A 17718-nucleotide genomic window follows, 5' to 3' on the forward strand; every position below is an offset into this window, starting at 1 on the left:
CTGAATGGATACAAAAACAAGACCCCTATATATATTGTCTACAAGAGACCCACCTCAAAACAAGGGACACATACTGAAAGTGAAAGTCTGGAAAAAAATACTTCACACAAAAGGAGACCAAAATAAAGCAGGAGTCACAATATTCATATTCAATAAAATAGACTTTAAAATAAAGACTGTGAAAAGAGACAAAGAAGGACACTACATAATGATCAAAGTATGAATCCAAGAAGAAGATATAACAATTATAAATATATACGCACCCAACATAGGAACACCACAATATGTAAGGCAAATGCTACCAAGAATGAAAGGGGAAATTAACAATAATACAACAATAATGGGAGACTTTATTACCAAACTTACACCTATGGATAGATCAACTAAAGAGAAAATTCACAAGGAAACACAAACTTTAAATGACACAATGGTCCAGCTAGACCTCATTGATATCTGTAGGACATTTCATGCCAAATCAATCAATTTAACCCTTTTTCAAGTGCACACAGAACCTTCTCCAGACTAGATCACATCCTGGGCCATACATCTAGCCTTGGTAAACTCAAAAAATTGAAATCATTCCTGTCAACTTTTCTGACCATAATGCAGTAAGATTAGATCTCAACTACAGGAAAAACACTATTAAAAATTTGAACATATGGAGGTTAAATAACACACTTCTGAATAACCAACAAATCATAGAAGAAATCAAAAAAGAAATCAAAATATGCATAGAAAGGAATGAAAATGAAAACATAACAATCCAAAACCTATGGGACACTGTAAAAGCAGTGCTAAGGGGAAGGTTCATAGCAATTCAGGCTTATCTCAAGATACAAGAAAAATGTCAAACAAATAACCTAACTCTACACCTGAAGCAACTAGAGAAGGAAGAAATGAAGAAATGTGGCAAAAATGCCACAATAAAGAAAACTACAGGCTAATATCACTGATGAACCTAGATGCAAAAATTCTTAACAAAGTTCTAGCAAACAGAATCCAACAACATATTAAAAAGATCATACGTCATGATCAAGTGGGCTTTATCCCAGGAATGAAAGGATTCCTAATTATCCACAAATCAATCAGTGTCATACACCACATTAGCAAACTGAAAGATAAAAACCATGTGATTATCTCAATAGATACAGAAAAAGCCTTTGACAAAATTCAACATCCATTTATGATAAAAAAAAAAAAAAAACCTCTCCATAAAGCAGGAATAGAAGGAACATACCTCAACATAATAAAAGCTATATATGACAAACACACAACAATTATCCTCAATGGTGAAAAACTGAAAGCATTTCCCTTAAAGTCTGGAACAAGACAAAGGTGCCCACTCTCACCACTACTATTCAACATAGTCTTGGAAGTGTTGGCCACAGCAATCAGAGCAGAAAAAGAAATAAAAGGAATCCAGATGGGAAAAGAAGAAATAAAACTCTCACTGTTTGCAGATGACATGATCCTCTACATAGAAAACCCTAAAGACTCTACCAGAAAATTACTAGGGCTAATCAGAGAACACAGTAAAGTTGCAGGATATAAAATTAACACAGAGAAATCCCTTGCATACCTATACACTAACAATGAGAAAACAGAAAGAGAAATTAAGGAAACAACATCATTCAACACTGCAACAAAAAGAATAAAATACTTAGGAGTATATCTACTTAAGGAAACGAGACCTATGTATAGAAAACTATAAAACACTGATGAACACAATCAAAGAGGACACAAATAGATAGAGAAATGTACCGTCTACATGGATTGGAAGAATCAATATTGTGAAAATGACTATACTACCCAAAGCAATCTATAGATTCAATGCAATCCCTATCAAGCTGCCAAAGGTATTTTTCACAGAACTAGAACACATATTTTCGCAATTTGTATGGAAATATAGAAAACCTAGAATATCCAAAGCAATCTTGAGAAAGAAGAATGGAACTGGAGGAATCATCCTGCCTGACGTCAGGCTCTAGTACAAAGCCACAGTCATCAAGACAGTATACGCAAGGTGAAAAGACAGCCTTCACAATGGGAGAAAATAGTAGCAAACTAAGGACCAGACAAAGGATTAATCTCAAATATATACAAGAAACACCTGCAGGTCAATTCCAGAAAAATAAATGACCCAATCAAAAAACGGGCCAAAGAACTAAACAGACATGTCTCCAAAGAAGACATACAGATGGCTAACAAACACATGAAAAGATGCTCAACATCACTCATTATCAGAGAAATGCAAATCAAAACTACAATGAGGTACCATTACATGCCAGTCAGGATGGCTGCTATCCAAAAGTTTACAAACAATAAATGCTGGAGAGGGTGTGGAGAAAACGGAACCCTCTTACACTGTTGGTGGGAATGCAAACTAGTACAGCCACTCTGGAGAACAGTGTGGCGATTCCTTAAAAAACTGAAACTAGAATTGCCATATGACCCAGCAATACCACTCGTGGGCATACACACTGAGGAAACCAGATCTGAAAGAGACACATGCACCTCAATGTTCATCGCAGCACTGTTAATAATTGCCAGGACGTGGAAGCAACCAAGATGCCCATCAGCAGAAGAATGGATAAGGAAGCTATGGCATATATACACTATGGAATACTACTCAGCCATTAAAAATAATTCATTTAAATAGTTCCAATGAGGTGGATGCAACTGGAGCCCATTATACAGAATGAAGTAAGCCAGAAAGATAAACACCAATACAGTATACTAACACATATATATGGAATTTTAAAAGATCGTGATGATAACCCTATATGCAAAACAGAAAGAGACACAGATGTATAGAACAGACTTTTGGACTCTGTGGGAGAAAGCAAGGATGGGATGTTCTGAAAGGATAGCGTTGAAACAAGTATATGGTCAAGGTTGAAGCAAATCACCAGTCCAGGTTGGATCCATGAGACAAGTGCTCAGGGCTGGTACACTGGGAAGACCCAGAGGGATGGGATGGAGAGGGAGGCGGGATGGGGGATCAGGATGTGGAACACATGTAAATCCATGGGTGATTCATGTCAATGTATGGCATAAACCACTACAATACTGTAAAGTAATTAGCCTCCAACTAATAAAAATAAATGAAAAAAAAAATAAAATAAAAGTCTTCTCCAAGGCCATAGTTCAATGGGCATAGAGGTCTGTCATTTGTCAGTGACATCATATTCCTCCTGTTTGAATTTAACCACCAAAACTGAATTTAAACAATATGCAAAATTGAGGATCAAGACACAGTGCCCCACATACATACATCTGGTGACAGGAGAGGCTCCTGTTGTATTCAAGGGACAGGCCTGGATAGATCTCATGCTGAATAGGCCCTGGGAGTCCTGGATGAGTCATTAAACATGATTGTCTTTACTTTGGCTGCCACAGCTGATTTGTCTTCTTTGATTGAGAAGACCTTAAAAAATTTTTTTTTGTTGTTTTTTTTGGTCTTTGCTTTGGCAGACAAAATTTTTCATGGTATAGACACTATGGGGAAATTTTATCAGAAATGTATCCATTCATCTTCAGCAGTTAAATGTGTTGGTTTCCATGTCCCCAATGATCTTTCTTTATAAAGAGAAAGGAAATAAAAATGTTCAGTATGCATTCAGTCTCTTTGTAAATCAACCAACTTGTATTAAATTCCTCTCTGTCCCCACTGCACTCCCAAGTCTAGGCTAGAAATAAAAAACCTGCAGAGACTGAAGGCTGATTCCAGCACATCGTTGTGCAGATTTTGTTCCCACTGTTTTTTTGAGAAAACAAAATTAGATGCTAACATTAAAACCAGTAGATTGTACATACATATTCAACCTTCTGATTCTCTTGAAAACATGGCTAACTGGCCTGCTTTCAAGCATGGGTGAAGTGGAGGAAAGTCTGCTGCCAGGGGTCATGGTCCAGCATGGCCACCTAGTCCTACTATCATTTCTCTTGCCTCCTGGGGCCATGAGTTTGTGAGGACTAGACTGCTAGCTCTCTTAAGATAAAGAGTACTTTTGTCTTGATCCACTTTGACTTTGAAGCCTTTAACCCAGAACCCAGCACAGTCCTTCCTTGTACATTTGTTGGATGATATAAAATATCTTGTGGATGCATATGGCATTTCTTCCAATACTGAAAACCATGCAACTGAAGTACTGCTCTGCCCTAAATCTTTGATGCAGACTGGCATCACAGGTGCCCCTGATCTCTGTCATTAGACCCACTACCTCAGGCCAGTTGTATGTCCCTGAGGTGTCCCTGAACTCTTCACTTTGCCATTTGACAACTTATCCTCCTAGCAATCTCTTCTCCAGCAATGCATATCTCATGAAGTGGCTAGGAAGATGACATGAAATCATGAATGTACACCATGGCCCCTAGTTACCATTTTCATGATGTTCTTAGCAGATTTTTCCCCAAGTAGGCAAAGTTCTTCATCTCCTTAGATGTCCATGAAGATCAGTTAGATTTTCCAGCCAAGCTTCAAGGGAGAGCTTACAGTTCAATTGTCTGTATTCTGAGAAGCTTCAAAGTCCACTTGCCAAGGACACTGATGAAAGTAAAGATTTTATCAAAAGCTCTGTGTTTTTATCAGATCTATTAGTGGCATAAAGGGGAAAATGAGGGTAGGTCAGAGCATATATAACTAGGGCTCCTGGTCACCACTACATGTTAAGAACCCGAACTTCCCTGAGTACTTGGAGCCAGGAAAGAAGCATGAAGTGGCTTGTGCTCCTCGGGCTGGTAGCCTTCTCAGAGTGCATAGTCAAGTAAGTATGGGGACTGTAAGCAGCATCATCTTCCTTTCTTGGATTTTTCTTTTCATCTGATTACTCTTCCACCCATCAGGTTTAGATGGGAATGGAATATTTCCCTGACAGTCTTAAAGTTCAACCCTTACTTATTGATAAGTACCTTACTTTAGGAACTGTGGATCCCAAGGGTCTTGGTGTAGATGTGAATGGTTGCACAACTCTTGGAGTCCAGTCATGACCTATTGAAAATGCAACTCCTTACAACTGTTCAGTGCACAGTCTATGCAGATGTAGGTGTGGTCCTGTGGAATGGCAGTTTTCTACATTTTATTCAACAAGTCCTCTTTGTTCTCTGTCTACTTAAGTGTGTATATGTCTATGTCTGATTCTCTGTATTACTATAATTTACCTCTCCATCTCTTTGGAGGTCTCTGTGAGTGTATTTCTCTCTGTGTTGTTTTCTTTTAATTCTTCATTCAACTCATCCTTCATTCTAGAGCCTCTGAATTATCCTTACTTGTTCCCTAACTCCTGGATTCTTCTTTCAACTCCCTCTACTCTTTCACCTTGGAAAAACATATACTGTTTGATATAAAGATTTATATCTGACAAGCAGCCTGATCACAGCCAACTCAGTAACCTCTTGCACTGCAAATTGCTCCCTTGTAAAAGAGCATAGGAGTCCCCCTTCTACCTCCTTCCTCGAGGTTCTATGAAAAGGATACAGTGAGATTGCAACAGCAATGCTAATGGCTGTCATTGGTGAGACTTCCTATTTATCAGGTACCTTATATCCATCACTTCACTTAGCCCCCAAAAATATTCGATTTGGAGGGTTTGTATTGTTACATTCCACCATTTTACCGAGGGGGAGACTGAGACACCACATGATCATATGGCTTGTCCCAGATTGCAGAACAGAACCTGTAATCAAACCTATGTCTTTGCCATGGTATATGCATAAAATTCTGATAATAATGTGCCTTATAAAAATGATTAGAAAATACACAGGGCCATTACAATGATGGTTTTACCTTAACACTGACAGCTAATCGGAGCTTCTTCTTTGTTTTGTTGGTCAAATTCTCGGTAAAGAATACCTCTAACGAGAGTGCAGATCATGAGAAAAACCCGCAGTGAAAAAAATATGCTGAACAGTTTCCTGGAGGAACATGATTACAGACTCTACCAGACTTCTTCTCCTGGCTCAAATATAACTATTTTCCCCCTGAGAAACATCAAGAATGTGAGTATTTTGGGAGGATGGTGCTCCACAGTGCCCCGTGGTGCTCTAGCCTCGCATCAGGGCTCATCTGGAGGTGCCAGGTGGGATGTGGGGTTGAGGATCCTGCAGGAGGCAGAAACACTGGAAAACAGGGATCCCACCCCGAGGAGAACACACTCTCATCCTCAACTGTTGGTCTTTGTGACTGGGCCTGGCAATTAGCAGGTGGCAGATAAATATCCATTTCTGTGTCCAAGATGTGTCATTAGTTTGAGGGAGATTGTTCCTTCTGAAATAAGTGAGTCAGTCAGTTACAGATGAAGAGTGAAGCATCACTGAGCAAATGGTAGAACCAACGACAAAGCAATTGTGAATCCCCAGGCAGAGGAAATCAATTTCCACAGAAGCAAGAATCACAGCCGTAAAAAGTCAATAAACCCGTATTCCATGTAAAGCCATAAGTATCTAACACTGGTTACTGTTTTTAGATTAGAGAAAGGGCTTATTTTGTCTTCAAGAATGCTCATGCTGGCCTGAGAGATAGGCATATTAGTAAATAGATGTCAAATGAAAGGGTCACCTGTGTGGTGTTGATTGGATGTGGTCTGACTTCAGAGGGAGTGGCTGAGGTTGATCAAGAAGGACGTCCTGGAGAAGGGGGTGCTAAGGCTTGGTTTGAAGACACTACAGAGTTTCTCAAATGAAGGCACCAGGGCTTCTTTGGGTGTCTAGTGGTCCTGGAGGTCCAGTGGTTATGCCTCTGTGCTTCCAATGCAGGATGTACCACTTCAACGCCTGGTCATAGAGTCAGTATCCTACATACCATGTAGCACAGGAAAGATATATCAAATGCAGGCACCTCTGTGACCAAAGTCAGTGAGCTGCACGGTGGTTAGAAAGTGATCTCAAGAGATATGTGACATCCAGAGGGAGGAATGAGAGTGGGAATAGAGGGTAGCCAGCTCTGCACTAACCTACTCCCTCATTTTCCCTGTAGATGATCTACATGGGTAACATCACCATTGGAACACCCCCTCAGAAATTCCAGGTTCTCTTTGATACAGGCTCATCTAACTTGTGGGTGCCCTCTATGTTTTGCACCAGCCGATTCTGTTGTGAGTACAGACAACCTGTACCCGGACCATCTTTCCCTTGCCCTGCCACCCTGTTTTGCACCCTTGGCACCTGGTGACACTTATCTCTTGTGTCTGCAGCTTCACACGTTTTGTTCAGACATCGTGAGTCTTCCACCTACCGGCCTACCAATAAGACCTTCAGCATCAATTACGTTTCTGGGAGGATGAAGGGAATTGTTGCTCGTGACACCGTTCGGGTAACAGTGTATCAAATGCTAAGTCAGGACTGGCTATGGAGTGACCACTGCTTGCAAAACAGTTGCAGGATGACCTGGCAGGACACTTCCTAGTCTAACTCCCATAGATATTGGCCATCTTACTCACAGGATCCTGTCCTTGGGGAGGGAGTGCCCGTGGTGACAGATGAGCACACAGATTAGCTAACCCAGAGAGTGGCTTGAGATGGGGACTTGAAGCTTCTCTGCCCATGAGCAGTTCAAGGTTCATTTTGCTGGGAGGGAGAAGAGGGGGAAAAAAGGACCCAATTTATATTCTGATACACTGTTCTAGCCACTTTCAGGTGATAAGTGGTTTAGTCCTGCAACAATGCCACACAGCAGTTACTCTGATTAGCTCATGAGACATATGAGGAAACTGAGGTGCAGACAGTAAGGGCCTTGCTGAGGACACACATGTGGCAAACAGTGGAGCTCAGCTGGCTTTTCAGGACTGAAGTTGCTGTGGGGTGTTTGGGGACAGGAAAAAACTGATCTGGAGACCCTCGGGGCAGTCAAGGGCTTCAGGTACCCAGACTGGGAAACTGAAGTCCTGAGAAGTTAGGGGGCTGATAAATGAGTTCTCACACTAGGGGGCCTTTGAGAGTCCAACATAACTTATGGCTTGCTTCCCCCAAAGTACTTGAGTAGTTCCCCCCTCTCTCTTTCTCTGTCATACACACTCACACAAAGACACACATACCCCCAAAATTGAATTCCCCAGGCAGTAATTTCATAGATCCCTGCAAGCAAGAATGTGTTTTCGGCTTCTGTCTTCCTGGACAGATGCAGAATCCACAGTACCTTACAGAGAAAGCAGTCCATTCCTGCCAGTAGGTCACAGTGATGCCAAAGAGAAGGCTACCTTGCTCTTGGCTCATTTTGTCCACAACAGGGCACCGATGGGTCCTGGCCTGACTCTTGGTTGCCGCACCTGTACAGAAGCCATGAGGCCAATTTGACTCACTCAGGTGGTGTCTTTCAGAGGGTCAGATGTTTTAAAATTCACAGCCTTTCTCAAATGGAACCCAAATTCCCCTCTCAGCTTGGTCTAACCGCCTGAGGTCCACCAAAGACACAGCCCAGCCTCAATTCTTCTCTGAGGATCTAATGGCAATGCACTCCAGCCCAGTCCTATCCCCAATTCATGTGTCTGTAAGTGGGATCACTCTTCTCTTCCACAGATTGGGGACCTTGTAAGTACTGACCAGCAATTTGGTCTAAGCATCGAGATATCCAGGAATCAGGAAGTACCTTTTGATGGTGTCTTGGGCTTGGGCTACCCCAAATATTCTTTCAGTGGAGTTATCCCCATCTTTGACAACCTGAAGAATCAAGGTGCCATTTCTGAGCCCGTCTTTGCCTTCTACTTGAGCAAGTAAGTCTGAGATGGACAATCCATTTCTCTAAATTAGCTGTAATTTGCTTTCAGTTGCATGAAAATTATGGAACAGTTGAGAAAGAAGTATCCAGAGAGATAATCTAATCCAAGATAACTATGGCCCCAGGCCCCTACCTGGCTTCACCACTGGCTTTTATAAATAATGTTTTATTGGAACACAACCCTGCTCCTGGCCTCAAGATCAGTAACTTGATCTAGGGGGATGAGTGAGAATGAAGACTAATGGAAGGCAATAGGAAACAAGTTGAAGAAAAAGGCATTAGGATTAGCTAATTAATTTGATAAGGAAGGAGAAGGATGGTGGGTAGCTTTCCTTCCTCGTTAGAATTTTACTGGTAACCCAGGACCAGCTACCCAATTTTCAAGAGCCAGTGAAAACAAAAGTGCGGGACCCCTGTTCAAGAAATATTACGTATTTCAAGACAGGGAGAGCAGAGGTGGGATCACTTCTGAGTGTGGGGCCCTTTGGACAGTGGAGGTCACAGGCCTTTGGAGCCAACTCTAGGTGACCTGATCCCACACACTTAGCACTCCCAGGTCTTGATTTTCCTGAAAAATGACAAAGTGGACAAGAGGAAAGCAAAAAATTCTTCAGCACTCTGTCCTCTGAGGGTGTCTGAGCACTCAGGTCACAGGAGGTCCAGGGCGTCTTCAGAAGATATTGTGGGTGGAGCCCAGCCAGGTGACTCAGCTTCTACCCTCCTCTGTGCCACTCATTACCCAGTAACCAACCTCAGTCTGTTTGCTCCTAGCCTCGATTTCTGCATCTGTAGATAAGTACCTTATTAGAGCCTTGATGGTTGGAGAAGCAAAGCTCTCAGATAGTGCTGTTGTTACCGACTTCCAAGGATCCCCACTGTCTTCTCTCTACAGAGGCAATCCAGAGGGCAGTGTGGTGATGTTTGGTGGGGTGGATACATCCTACTACCGGGGAACGCTCAACTGGGTACCATTGATCAAAGCAGGCAGATGGTGTGTCCGCATGGACCGGTAAGCCTCTCCCTCTGAGGGTCAGCCCAAAAAAATGCTCCCACTACTGTACATGGACACAGGCAGACATACACAAATGGATTCTCAGACAAATAGCCACAGAGACATATATACCACCCACAATGACACAGACAGAATCACAGACACATGGAAACACACAAACAGACACGTATAAACATACACAGAGACACATAAAAACATGCAAAACTTGCATAGCTAGTCAGAGACACAGAAGCACACACAGAGACACATACAAACACACATACAAACAAACACACAAGCACATAGCTACACAAACAGCCCATGGGTTCATAATCCCCAGGCCTCCTGACCAGGGCTCTGCCCAGGGTCCTCACAGGGTCCAGAGAGGTCTGTGCAGCTGGGAGAGCGCTGCACCCACTGCCCTGTGAGGCGGGGAGCATGGTCAGAGGACTCTACAGTGTGGTGAAAAGGATCAGGGAGGATCTCACCAGCCTGGACAGCATTATAAGATGACCAACTGTCCAGGGCTACCTGGGACCAAGCAAGTTCTCAGTACAGAATAAATGTCAGTTTAAAAACAGGGAAAATCTTCAGAAAATGGGGAAAACTGGTCTCCTTATGGAGAAGCTACCCAGCAGTGGAGAGAGGTTGGCTGCAGTCTTAAGACGTGAAAGCAACAAATAAAAAAGACACTCCACATCACTGGGTATACAGTAGGGCAGGGACTATAACAGAAAATCATGAAGGTGGGATCCAGGAGTGACCTGAAGACAAGAGGCAATAACTGATAGGATTCTGTGTGATACCCTCAGACAAACACTGACCTGTCCTTTGGAGTTTCCATGGGCTAGTCATGTATTTCCTGGCCAGGATCTCAGGGTCTGAGCTGGTTGTAGGAGCAGTGATGGGAGACACCCTCTCCAGAGGAGCCCCTCTCTCCCACCACTATGGGAATCTTCTGCCTTGTGTATCTCCATCTTCACTCTGTGTTCGACCATTATATGTTCCCCACCAGATACAGCTCTTTGGATGTTTCTCATTATTTTCATAGTCTTCATTCACTCATTGAACAGACAAATGTTGGGCATCCACTGTGTGCCAGGCACTTTAGGGAGGCAAGGAGAATAAAACTCGCCCTCACATCTAAGAAAGCAGATGCGCAGAAATGACACACACACTTAGTGAATTGTGACTTTGGTACATGCTAGTCATGGGGAAGGGTCTACAGAGACTGACCAGGACAGGAGACTGATAAACACCAGGGGAAAGTCTTCCTTGAAAACAGTACAGTTAAGCTGGAATCTGGAAGATGAGTAGAAATTTGCTAGTCAAAGGGGAGTGGAGTCTTCTAGGAAGGAAGACCAGCTTGTGTTAAGGTACAAAAGATCCTGGTGTATTCAAGTACTGCATTCAAGGATGTCAAGGGAGGTGCCGTGTCGAGAGCAGATAAAGAGAGTCTGGGCAAGAGACAAAGGGCTCTTTAGGAGACAGTCGGGAACAGGGAAGCTCTGGGGAGACTCAGAGTGACCTCGATGACCGCTTTGTTCCACTGCCTCTCAGCATCTCCATGAACAGACGCATTGTTGCTTGTAATGCCGGCTGTGAGGCCATTCTGGACACCGGGACATCACTGATCACTGGCCCAAGAAGACTGGTCGATAACATCCTGAGGTTCCTCCGTGCCAAGCCACGGGGTTCCGAGGTGAAAGGTCATGCCCAAGGGTCACTCCCAGTCTCCACACACAACAAGGATCTCCAGGGCCAACCTCTCTCCCTCTCTCTCTAACAGCACTACGTTTCATGTTCTGCGGTCAACACCCTGCCCTCTATTGACTTCACCATCAATGGCATCAACTACCCAGTGCCAGCTCAAGCCTACGCCATCAAGGTGAGGGGACAATACTGAGGGTTGATTCTCAAACTGGAGGTTGCAGGATCCCCTGGGCTGCTGCTGGGAGGAGGGCGCCCTCTGCAGGCCATATCACACCATTGCAGATGCTCTGAGCCTTGTGGCTGGGCCAGTGCCTCCCACAGAACCAATCACTTGAGAGTAAAGGGCCATCTGGGACACTGATCATCCTGAAATAAATGTGGAGATGCCACACCATGCTGGCATGGTGAGAGTCACAAGGCGAGGGGAACACTGAGGCCCTCAGTCCTCAGAGAGCTTCAGTTCAATCTGAACTCTTAGGTGCATGAACACGAAAGTCAGCACTAGCAGTCCCTGAAATAGGCCATGTTACAAGGTGAATGGCTGGGGACAATCCCAGTGTGCTGTCCCATCACAAATTAACAGTCTCCCTTCCCTTCTCAAAGTTTTCTTGCTTTGGATGATAAATTACATGGTCACCCTAGATCTCGGCTGCTTCTTCCCCTTGCTCTGGCCAGGTCCCCCTTTGTCAATTGGGGTACCCGACCCCTCTGTGGGGATGTTAGATACTAAGGTGAATAAAGGGTGCACAGTGACTGCTCACCCCGGCACAGGGTGGAGACTTCATGTCAGCTCCCTGTGGGAGTACACAGCAGGCTGATGGGCTCAAGGAAGGCTTTGAGAAAGGGAGGGAATTTCAGGAATTCTAAGACAACAAACTCACGGAGCCATGTGGAGGGTTGCTTGGGTCTAGGCAACACTACACTGGATTCCATGCAAATGGCATCCCAAGGTGCTCTGCACTGGGGCACTGGGGACTTACTAGGGGTGATGAGGGCTACGGACTGGCCAGTGGGAATCGGGAACCAGAGTACATTACCCAACCAAGCCTGGAGTGGCCAAAGAGGGTGAGTGTGGGCCGAAGGAGGCTTCCCAGAGTTCCTGAGTTAAGTCTTCAAGGACGTGTTGTGGGCACTGCTATATTTAAGTTGGATAACCAACAACGAGTTACTGTGTAGCACAGGCAAATCCACTCAGCTATATGACAGCCTGGGTAGGAGAGGTATCTTTGGGACCAGGATACATAGACACATACAATTGAGTCCATTTACTGTCCACCTGAAACTCAGAATATTGTTAATCAACTATACTTCAATATAAAATAAAGTTTTTTTTAATACAGTTTGGATTGTGGGGATGCCAGGAGAGGACCTGCATTCTCTGTAGAGAAAACAAGGAGCAGGAGTCAGGAGAAAAGAAACAGGGAGTGAGGAGAACCAAGGGACACTCTTGTTCTTTTCTCAAAATTGTATTGAAGTGTGGCTGATCTTCAGTGTCGCCTTAAGTTCTGCTGCACAGCAATGTGACTCAGTTATATACATAGAAATATACATTCTTTTTCTTCCAGTTTATCACTGGATATTGAATATAGTTCCTTACTCTCTACAGTAGGACTTTGTTGTTTATCATTCCACTGTTTCCTGAACTCCCAGTCCTCCACTCACCACACCCTTCCTCATGGCAGCTGCATGTATGGGCCCCTTTTGGTTTTGGATGAACTCTCACATCCCTTGCTGCTCATAAAACCACTTGATTCTTATCAAAAGAGGGGAAATTAAATCAAGAATGGTGCTCGGTTTGGATATTGGGGTGAGTCGCTGATAAGGGCTCAGCCTGACTGGTGTGTGTCTCTGACTCTCCCCAGGGTTCTGACGGCAACTGCTATATCACCTTTAAACCGATCCCAGTGAATACACCTAGAGAGACCTGGGTCCTGGGTGACGTCTTCCTGAGGGAGTACTTCTCGGTTTATGATCGAGGAAATGACAGGATTGGCCTGGCACAGGCAGTGTAAATGCTTGGAGTGATTCAGGAATCAGTAAGGCCACTCCTAACACACACTCACTCACACTTAGGGCACTCCTGCCCAGGATGCTGATGAACTGAATTTGGTGGTCTGCACACCCTGTTCTCAGTAAAGAATAAAGGGTTTCACTTGTAATGGTGCTGAAACAAATGTGTGCCTCTGTTTGTGTCTGGGCGTGAAGGATCTAGAACTTAGTCTGAATCAAAATTGAGAGAAGCCCAACTCCAACTGGCTTCAAGGAAAAGGGAGACTCATTGAAATGATTCTGGGAATCCAGGACACAAGAATCAGAGCAAATACAAAGATCTCAGTGACTGGACACAAGAAATTAGAAGCCATCAGTTCTCTCTTTCTCATCCTTGGTCTTTCCCTTCCCTCTTCTTTGGGGGTCTTAGCCTGACAACTTTCTTCCTTAAGGCTTCTACACCTAGTGTGGGAGTCCAAGCTACCTGACCTAGGGTTTTATATACCCAAGGCATCACCTAGTAAGGAAAGAAGCTCGGAGCTATCAGAGTTCAATGGTATTCTCTGAATGACCCACCTCAGATCACCTGTACAGCCCCAGATCAGCCATCCTGGCAGGGCCATGGGGTCCTATGATTGGCATTACATGGTCATTGGCCCTGACCCAGCAGCACACATGATTCTCAGTTTCCTCCAGAGCTACATGACTGAAGCTGGGGAGTGGCAGCCCAAAGGATAGCGACTGGGGGATGATCTAGGCCATGGAAGAGCTTGTGATGACCCACCAACTCCACCAACTGCTCATTCAGAGGAATTCTAAGAGGTAATGAAATAGACTCTTTTCATCCCATCTCAGATTATCTTATCACTGGGCTTCTCCTCCAGGGGAGTCTGGGAGAGGTAGTTCATGCAGAGCTGGTGCCCTCTTGTTCTCACACCCCAATCACCAGCTCTCAGCCACATATGCCTGCTCTGTCCTTTCCAGTCCTACTTGTTAAGTGATGGCCCCAGTGGATCCCTGAGCCACCCCTCTCCTCCAGGGCTCAGAATGCTCCTTCCTTGGCCTCCAATGCTGTGGGGAGAATGCAACTCATGTATCGGGGGACCCAGGGTACACAGAGCCTTCAGCCTTTCTGAGCTTCCTCCAGAGGTGCGACTGCAAGCTCTTTGCTTGGAGCTGCCAAGGTTAGGCACTTTTGCAGTGGAAGCATCCGTTCTCTCCACCTGGAGGCCCTCAGTAGATGCCTCAGCTGAGACAGGAGGGGTCAGAGGTTGATTTCCTTTCAGATTGATTGTCTTGATCTCCTTGTTGTATGTGGGACTCTCAAGAATCTTCTCAAGCACCACAGTTGAAAAGCTTAATTTTTTGGCATTCTCCCGTTTTTGGTCCAGATTGTACATCTGTACATGATTACTGGAAAAAATCATATCTTTGACACTACAGACTTCTGTAGCAAAGAGAGTCTCTGGTTTTATTACACTGTTCAGGTTTTTCATAGCCGTGCTTCCTTCCAGGAGCAAATGTCTTTTAATTTTGTGGCTGCAGTAAAGGTCCATAGTGATTTTGGAGCCCAAGAAAATAAAATCTGCCACTGTTTCCACTTTTCTCTCATCTATATGCCACGAATTGTGAGACTGGATGCTATGAATGTTGAGTATTATTTTGTGAATAGTTTTTTGAATGTTCAGTTTTAATCCACATTTTGCATCTCCTCTCCTCATCAAGAGGTTCTTTAGCTTTTCTTTGCTTTATGCCATTAGGGAGGTGTCATCTTCATATCTGTGGCTGTTGATAATTCTCCCAGCAATCTTGATTCCAGCTTGGGATTCATCCAGTTCAGCATATTGAATGATGTATCCTACATATAAGTTCAATAACCAGAGTGACAATGTATACCATTTCATGCTCCTTTCCCGATCTTAAATCTTTCAGTTGCTCCATGTCTGATACTAACTGCCACTTTTTGACCTACACACAGACTTTCAGGAGACAGATAAGGTGATCCTATACTTCAGTTTCATTAAGAATTTTCCACAGTTTGTTGTGGTCCACACAATGAAAGGCTTTAGCATAGTCAGTGAAGCAGACGGAAATGTTTTTCTGGGATTCCCTTGCTTTCTCTATGATTCAATGGATGTTGGCAATTTGATCTCTGGTTCCTCAAACCAGTTTGTACATCTGGAAGTTCTCAGTTCATGTACTGTTGAAGCTTCACTTGAAGGATTTTTAGTATTATCTTGCTAGCAAATGAGATGAGTGCAATTGCATGATAGGTTGAACATTCTTTGAAATTGTCTTTATTTTGGATTGGTTGAAAACTGACCTATTCCTGCACTGTGGCCACTGCTGAGTTTTCCAAGTTGCTGACATATTATTGAATGGAGCAGTTCTACAGCCTCATTCTTTAGGATGTTTTAAACAGCTCAGCTGGAATTCCATCACCTCCACTAGCTTTGTTTGCGGTGATGTTTCCTAAGGCCCACTTGACTACTTGCTCCAGTATATCTGGCTTTACATGAGTGACCCCAGCATCATCCCTATCCTGGTCTTTATGACAGTTTTTGTACAGTTCTTCTCAGCATTCTTGCCACCTCTTCTTAATCTCATCTTCTTCTGGTAGGTCTTTGACTTTGCTGTCCTTTATTGTGCCCATCTTTGCCTAAAGTGTTCCTATGTTATCTCCAACTTTCCTGAAGAGATCTATACTCTTTACAATTCTATTATTTTCCTCCAATTCTTGCCCTGTTCACTTATGAAGACTTTCTTAACTCTGCTTGCTTTTCTCTGGAGGTCTGCATTCATTTGGGTATATCTTTCCCTTTCTGCTTTGCCTTTCAGTTCTATTTTCTCAGCTCTTTTTAAGACCTCCTCAGGCAACTGTGTTTCCTTCTTATATTTGGTTTTCTTGGGGATGGTTTCGGTGACCACCTCCCATACAATGTTACAAATCTCCTTCCATAGTTCTTCAGGCTACCAGACCTAATCCCACGAGTCTACTTTTCATCTTCACTATATAAGCATAAGGGATTTGATTCAGCTCATAGCTGAATGTTCTAGTGGTTTTCCTTACTTTCTTTAATTTAAGCCTGAATATTGCTTGCTTCTGCCTAAGCATTGGTCCCAGATCACCACCCACTACTCCCATTGGGTGTGGAACAAAAAGACACAAATGAGGCCTGTTGCCCTTGGTTTTTGCTTGGCGATTCACATGCATAAGTGTGTGAACTTGATCATGTCCCTTAACCTCAGTTTTCTCATCTAGAAAATGGGCACCATGATGATAATTGCACCTTCTCGATTGCATGTGTGCCTGCTAAGAACAAGTGGTGCTGAGAGGGCTTTCTGGGTTCCTGAGTCTGGAACAAATATGAATTATCCTCCCACCCAGAACCATGACACAGAAGTCTGACTGAGTCGATGCTTCTGTTTTGTTGGCTCCAACAAGAGCTAATGATTACTGGCTCAGATTACTCCTTTCCCTGCCTTACCTGTCAGCCTTTCCTTGCCAACTACTTCTAACCTGAAATAGCACTGCAAGGAGAGTTGTAAGGCTTTTGGTCTCTTGTCAGTTTCCCACATCTCCTGCATAGCAACAAGCAGCAGTTATGGCTACTTGTCATAGCACCAACTATGGCAACCTGTACAATCCAATCTCAGCCTTTTAAATGAAACTGTCCCCATTTGGCCTCTCATGTTTAAATTACCAACAGTTGCCTTAAAAACCTTCCTATGCTTGCTGTTTAACGACAAAATATGTGTGGACCTCATCTAGTTTTCTTTCTCAAGCATGATTCTAAACATGCAATGAAGTAACCAGACATTGAGTCATCTAACTACCCACAGGAATTGATAAAAGCAAACCACGAATGGTGCATTTCTCACTTGCCCCCAAACACCACTGAAGGGATCTGCTGCAACAATGGGATACTTTGGCATGTATAACCCAGAAGGGACACATTTTGTGGATTCATTTTCCACCCAGTACAGAATGTTTACCACATGCCTCGCCCTCCAGCAGCTGGTCACCTGGTTTTTGCAGACTCAGCCCAACCCAATTTCCTTCCACAACCCTCAGCAAAATCTAGAGCACAAACTCAGTCAAAGATCTCAGTCATGCAGAAAACAGTTTTTTTTATTTTTTTGGAAAACAATGTTTCATAACACATTCAGTATCTTGTGCTCCTTGTCTTGGATTCAGGGACCTGCACCAGAGAATGGGAAGCCTCCCCTTTACCTAAATCTTTCTTCACTCCTACCAGGGCCAGAGGCTTCACTGGACCCTCTGTTCTCCTTGGTATTGTTCAGTTGCTAAATC

At 43.8% G+C, this 17718-nt stretch overlaps 1 protein-coding gene across 1 annotated transcript; it reads left to right on the forward strand.

Moving 5' to 3' along the window:
- Positions 1–4665: 4665 nt before the first annotated feature.
- On the forward strand, positions 4666–13556 carry LOC122704769 (pregnancy-associated glycoprotein 1-like). Its single transcript, XM_043919746.1, has 9 exons — positions 4666–4766; positions 5847–5997; positions 6974–7091; positions 7191–7309; positions 8512–8705; positions 9603–9719; positions 11262–11403; positions 11491–11589; positions 13277–13556. Exons 1-9 carry the CDS (start codon positions 4666–4668, stop codon positions 13424–13426), a joined length of 1191 nt encoding a protein of 396 aa, XP_043775681.1. The 3' UTR covers positions 13427–13556.
- Positions 13557–17718: the final 4162 nt, after the last annotated feature.

The sequence above is a fragment of the Cervus elaphus genome, chromosome 2 (assembly GCF_910594005.1).
Source record: "Cervus elaphus chromosome 2, mCerEla1.1, whole genome shotgun sequence".
In the NCBI taxonomy this organism is placed as follows: domain Eukaryota; kingdom Metazoa; phylum Chordata; class Mammalia; order Artiodactyla; family Cervidae; genus Cervus; species Cervus elaphus.

Excerpts from the sequence above, each read along its gene's own strand:
- LOC122704769 (XM_043919746.1), top strand. The coding sequence starts at position 4,666 with ATGTTAAGAACCCGAACTTCCCTGAGTACTTGGAGCCAGGAAAGAAGC. Across the intron at positions 5,998-6,973 it reads CCCTGAGAAACATCAAGAAT|ATGATCTACATGGGTAACAT; the intron begins GTGAGTATTTTG and ends TTTTCCCTGTAG. Across the intron at positions 9,720-11,261 it reads TGGTGTGTCCGCATGGACCG|CATCTCCATGAACAGACGCA; the intron begins GTAAGCCTCTCC and ends ACTGCCTCTCAG.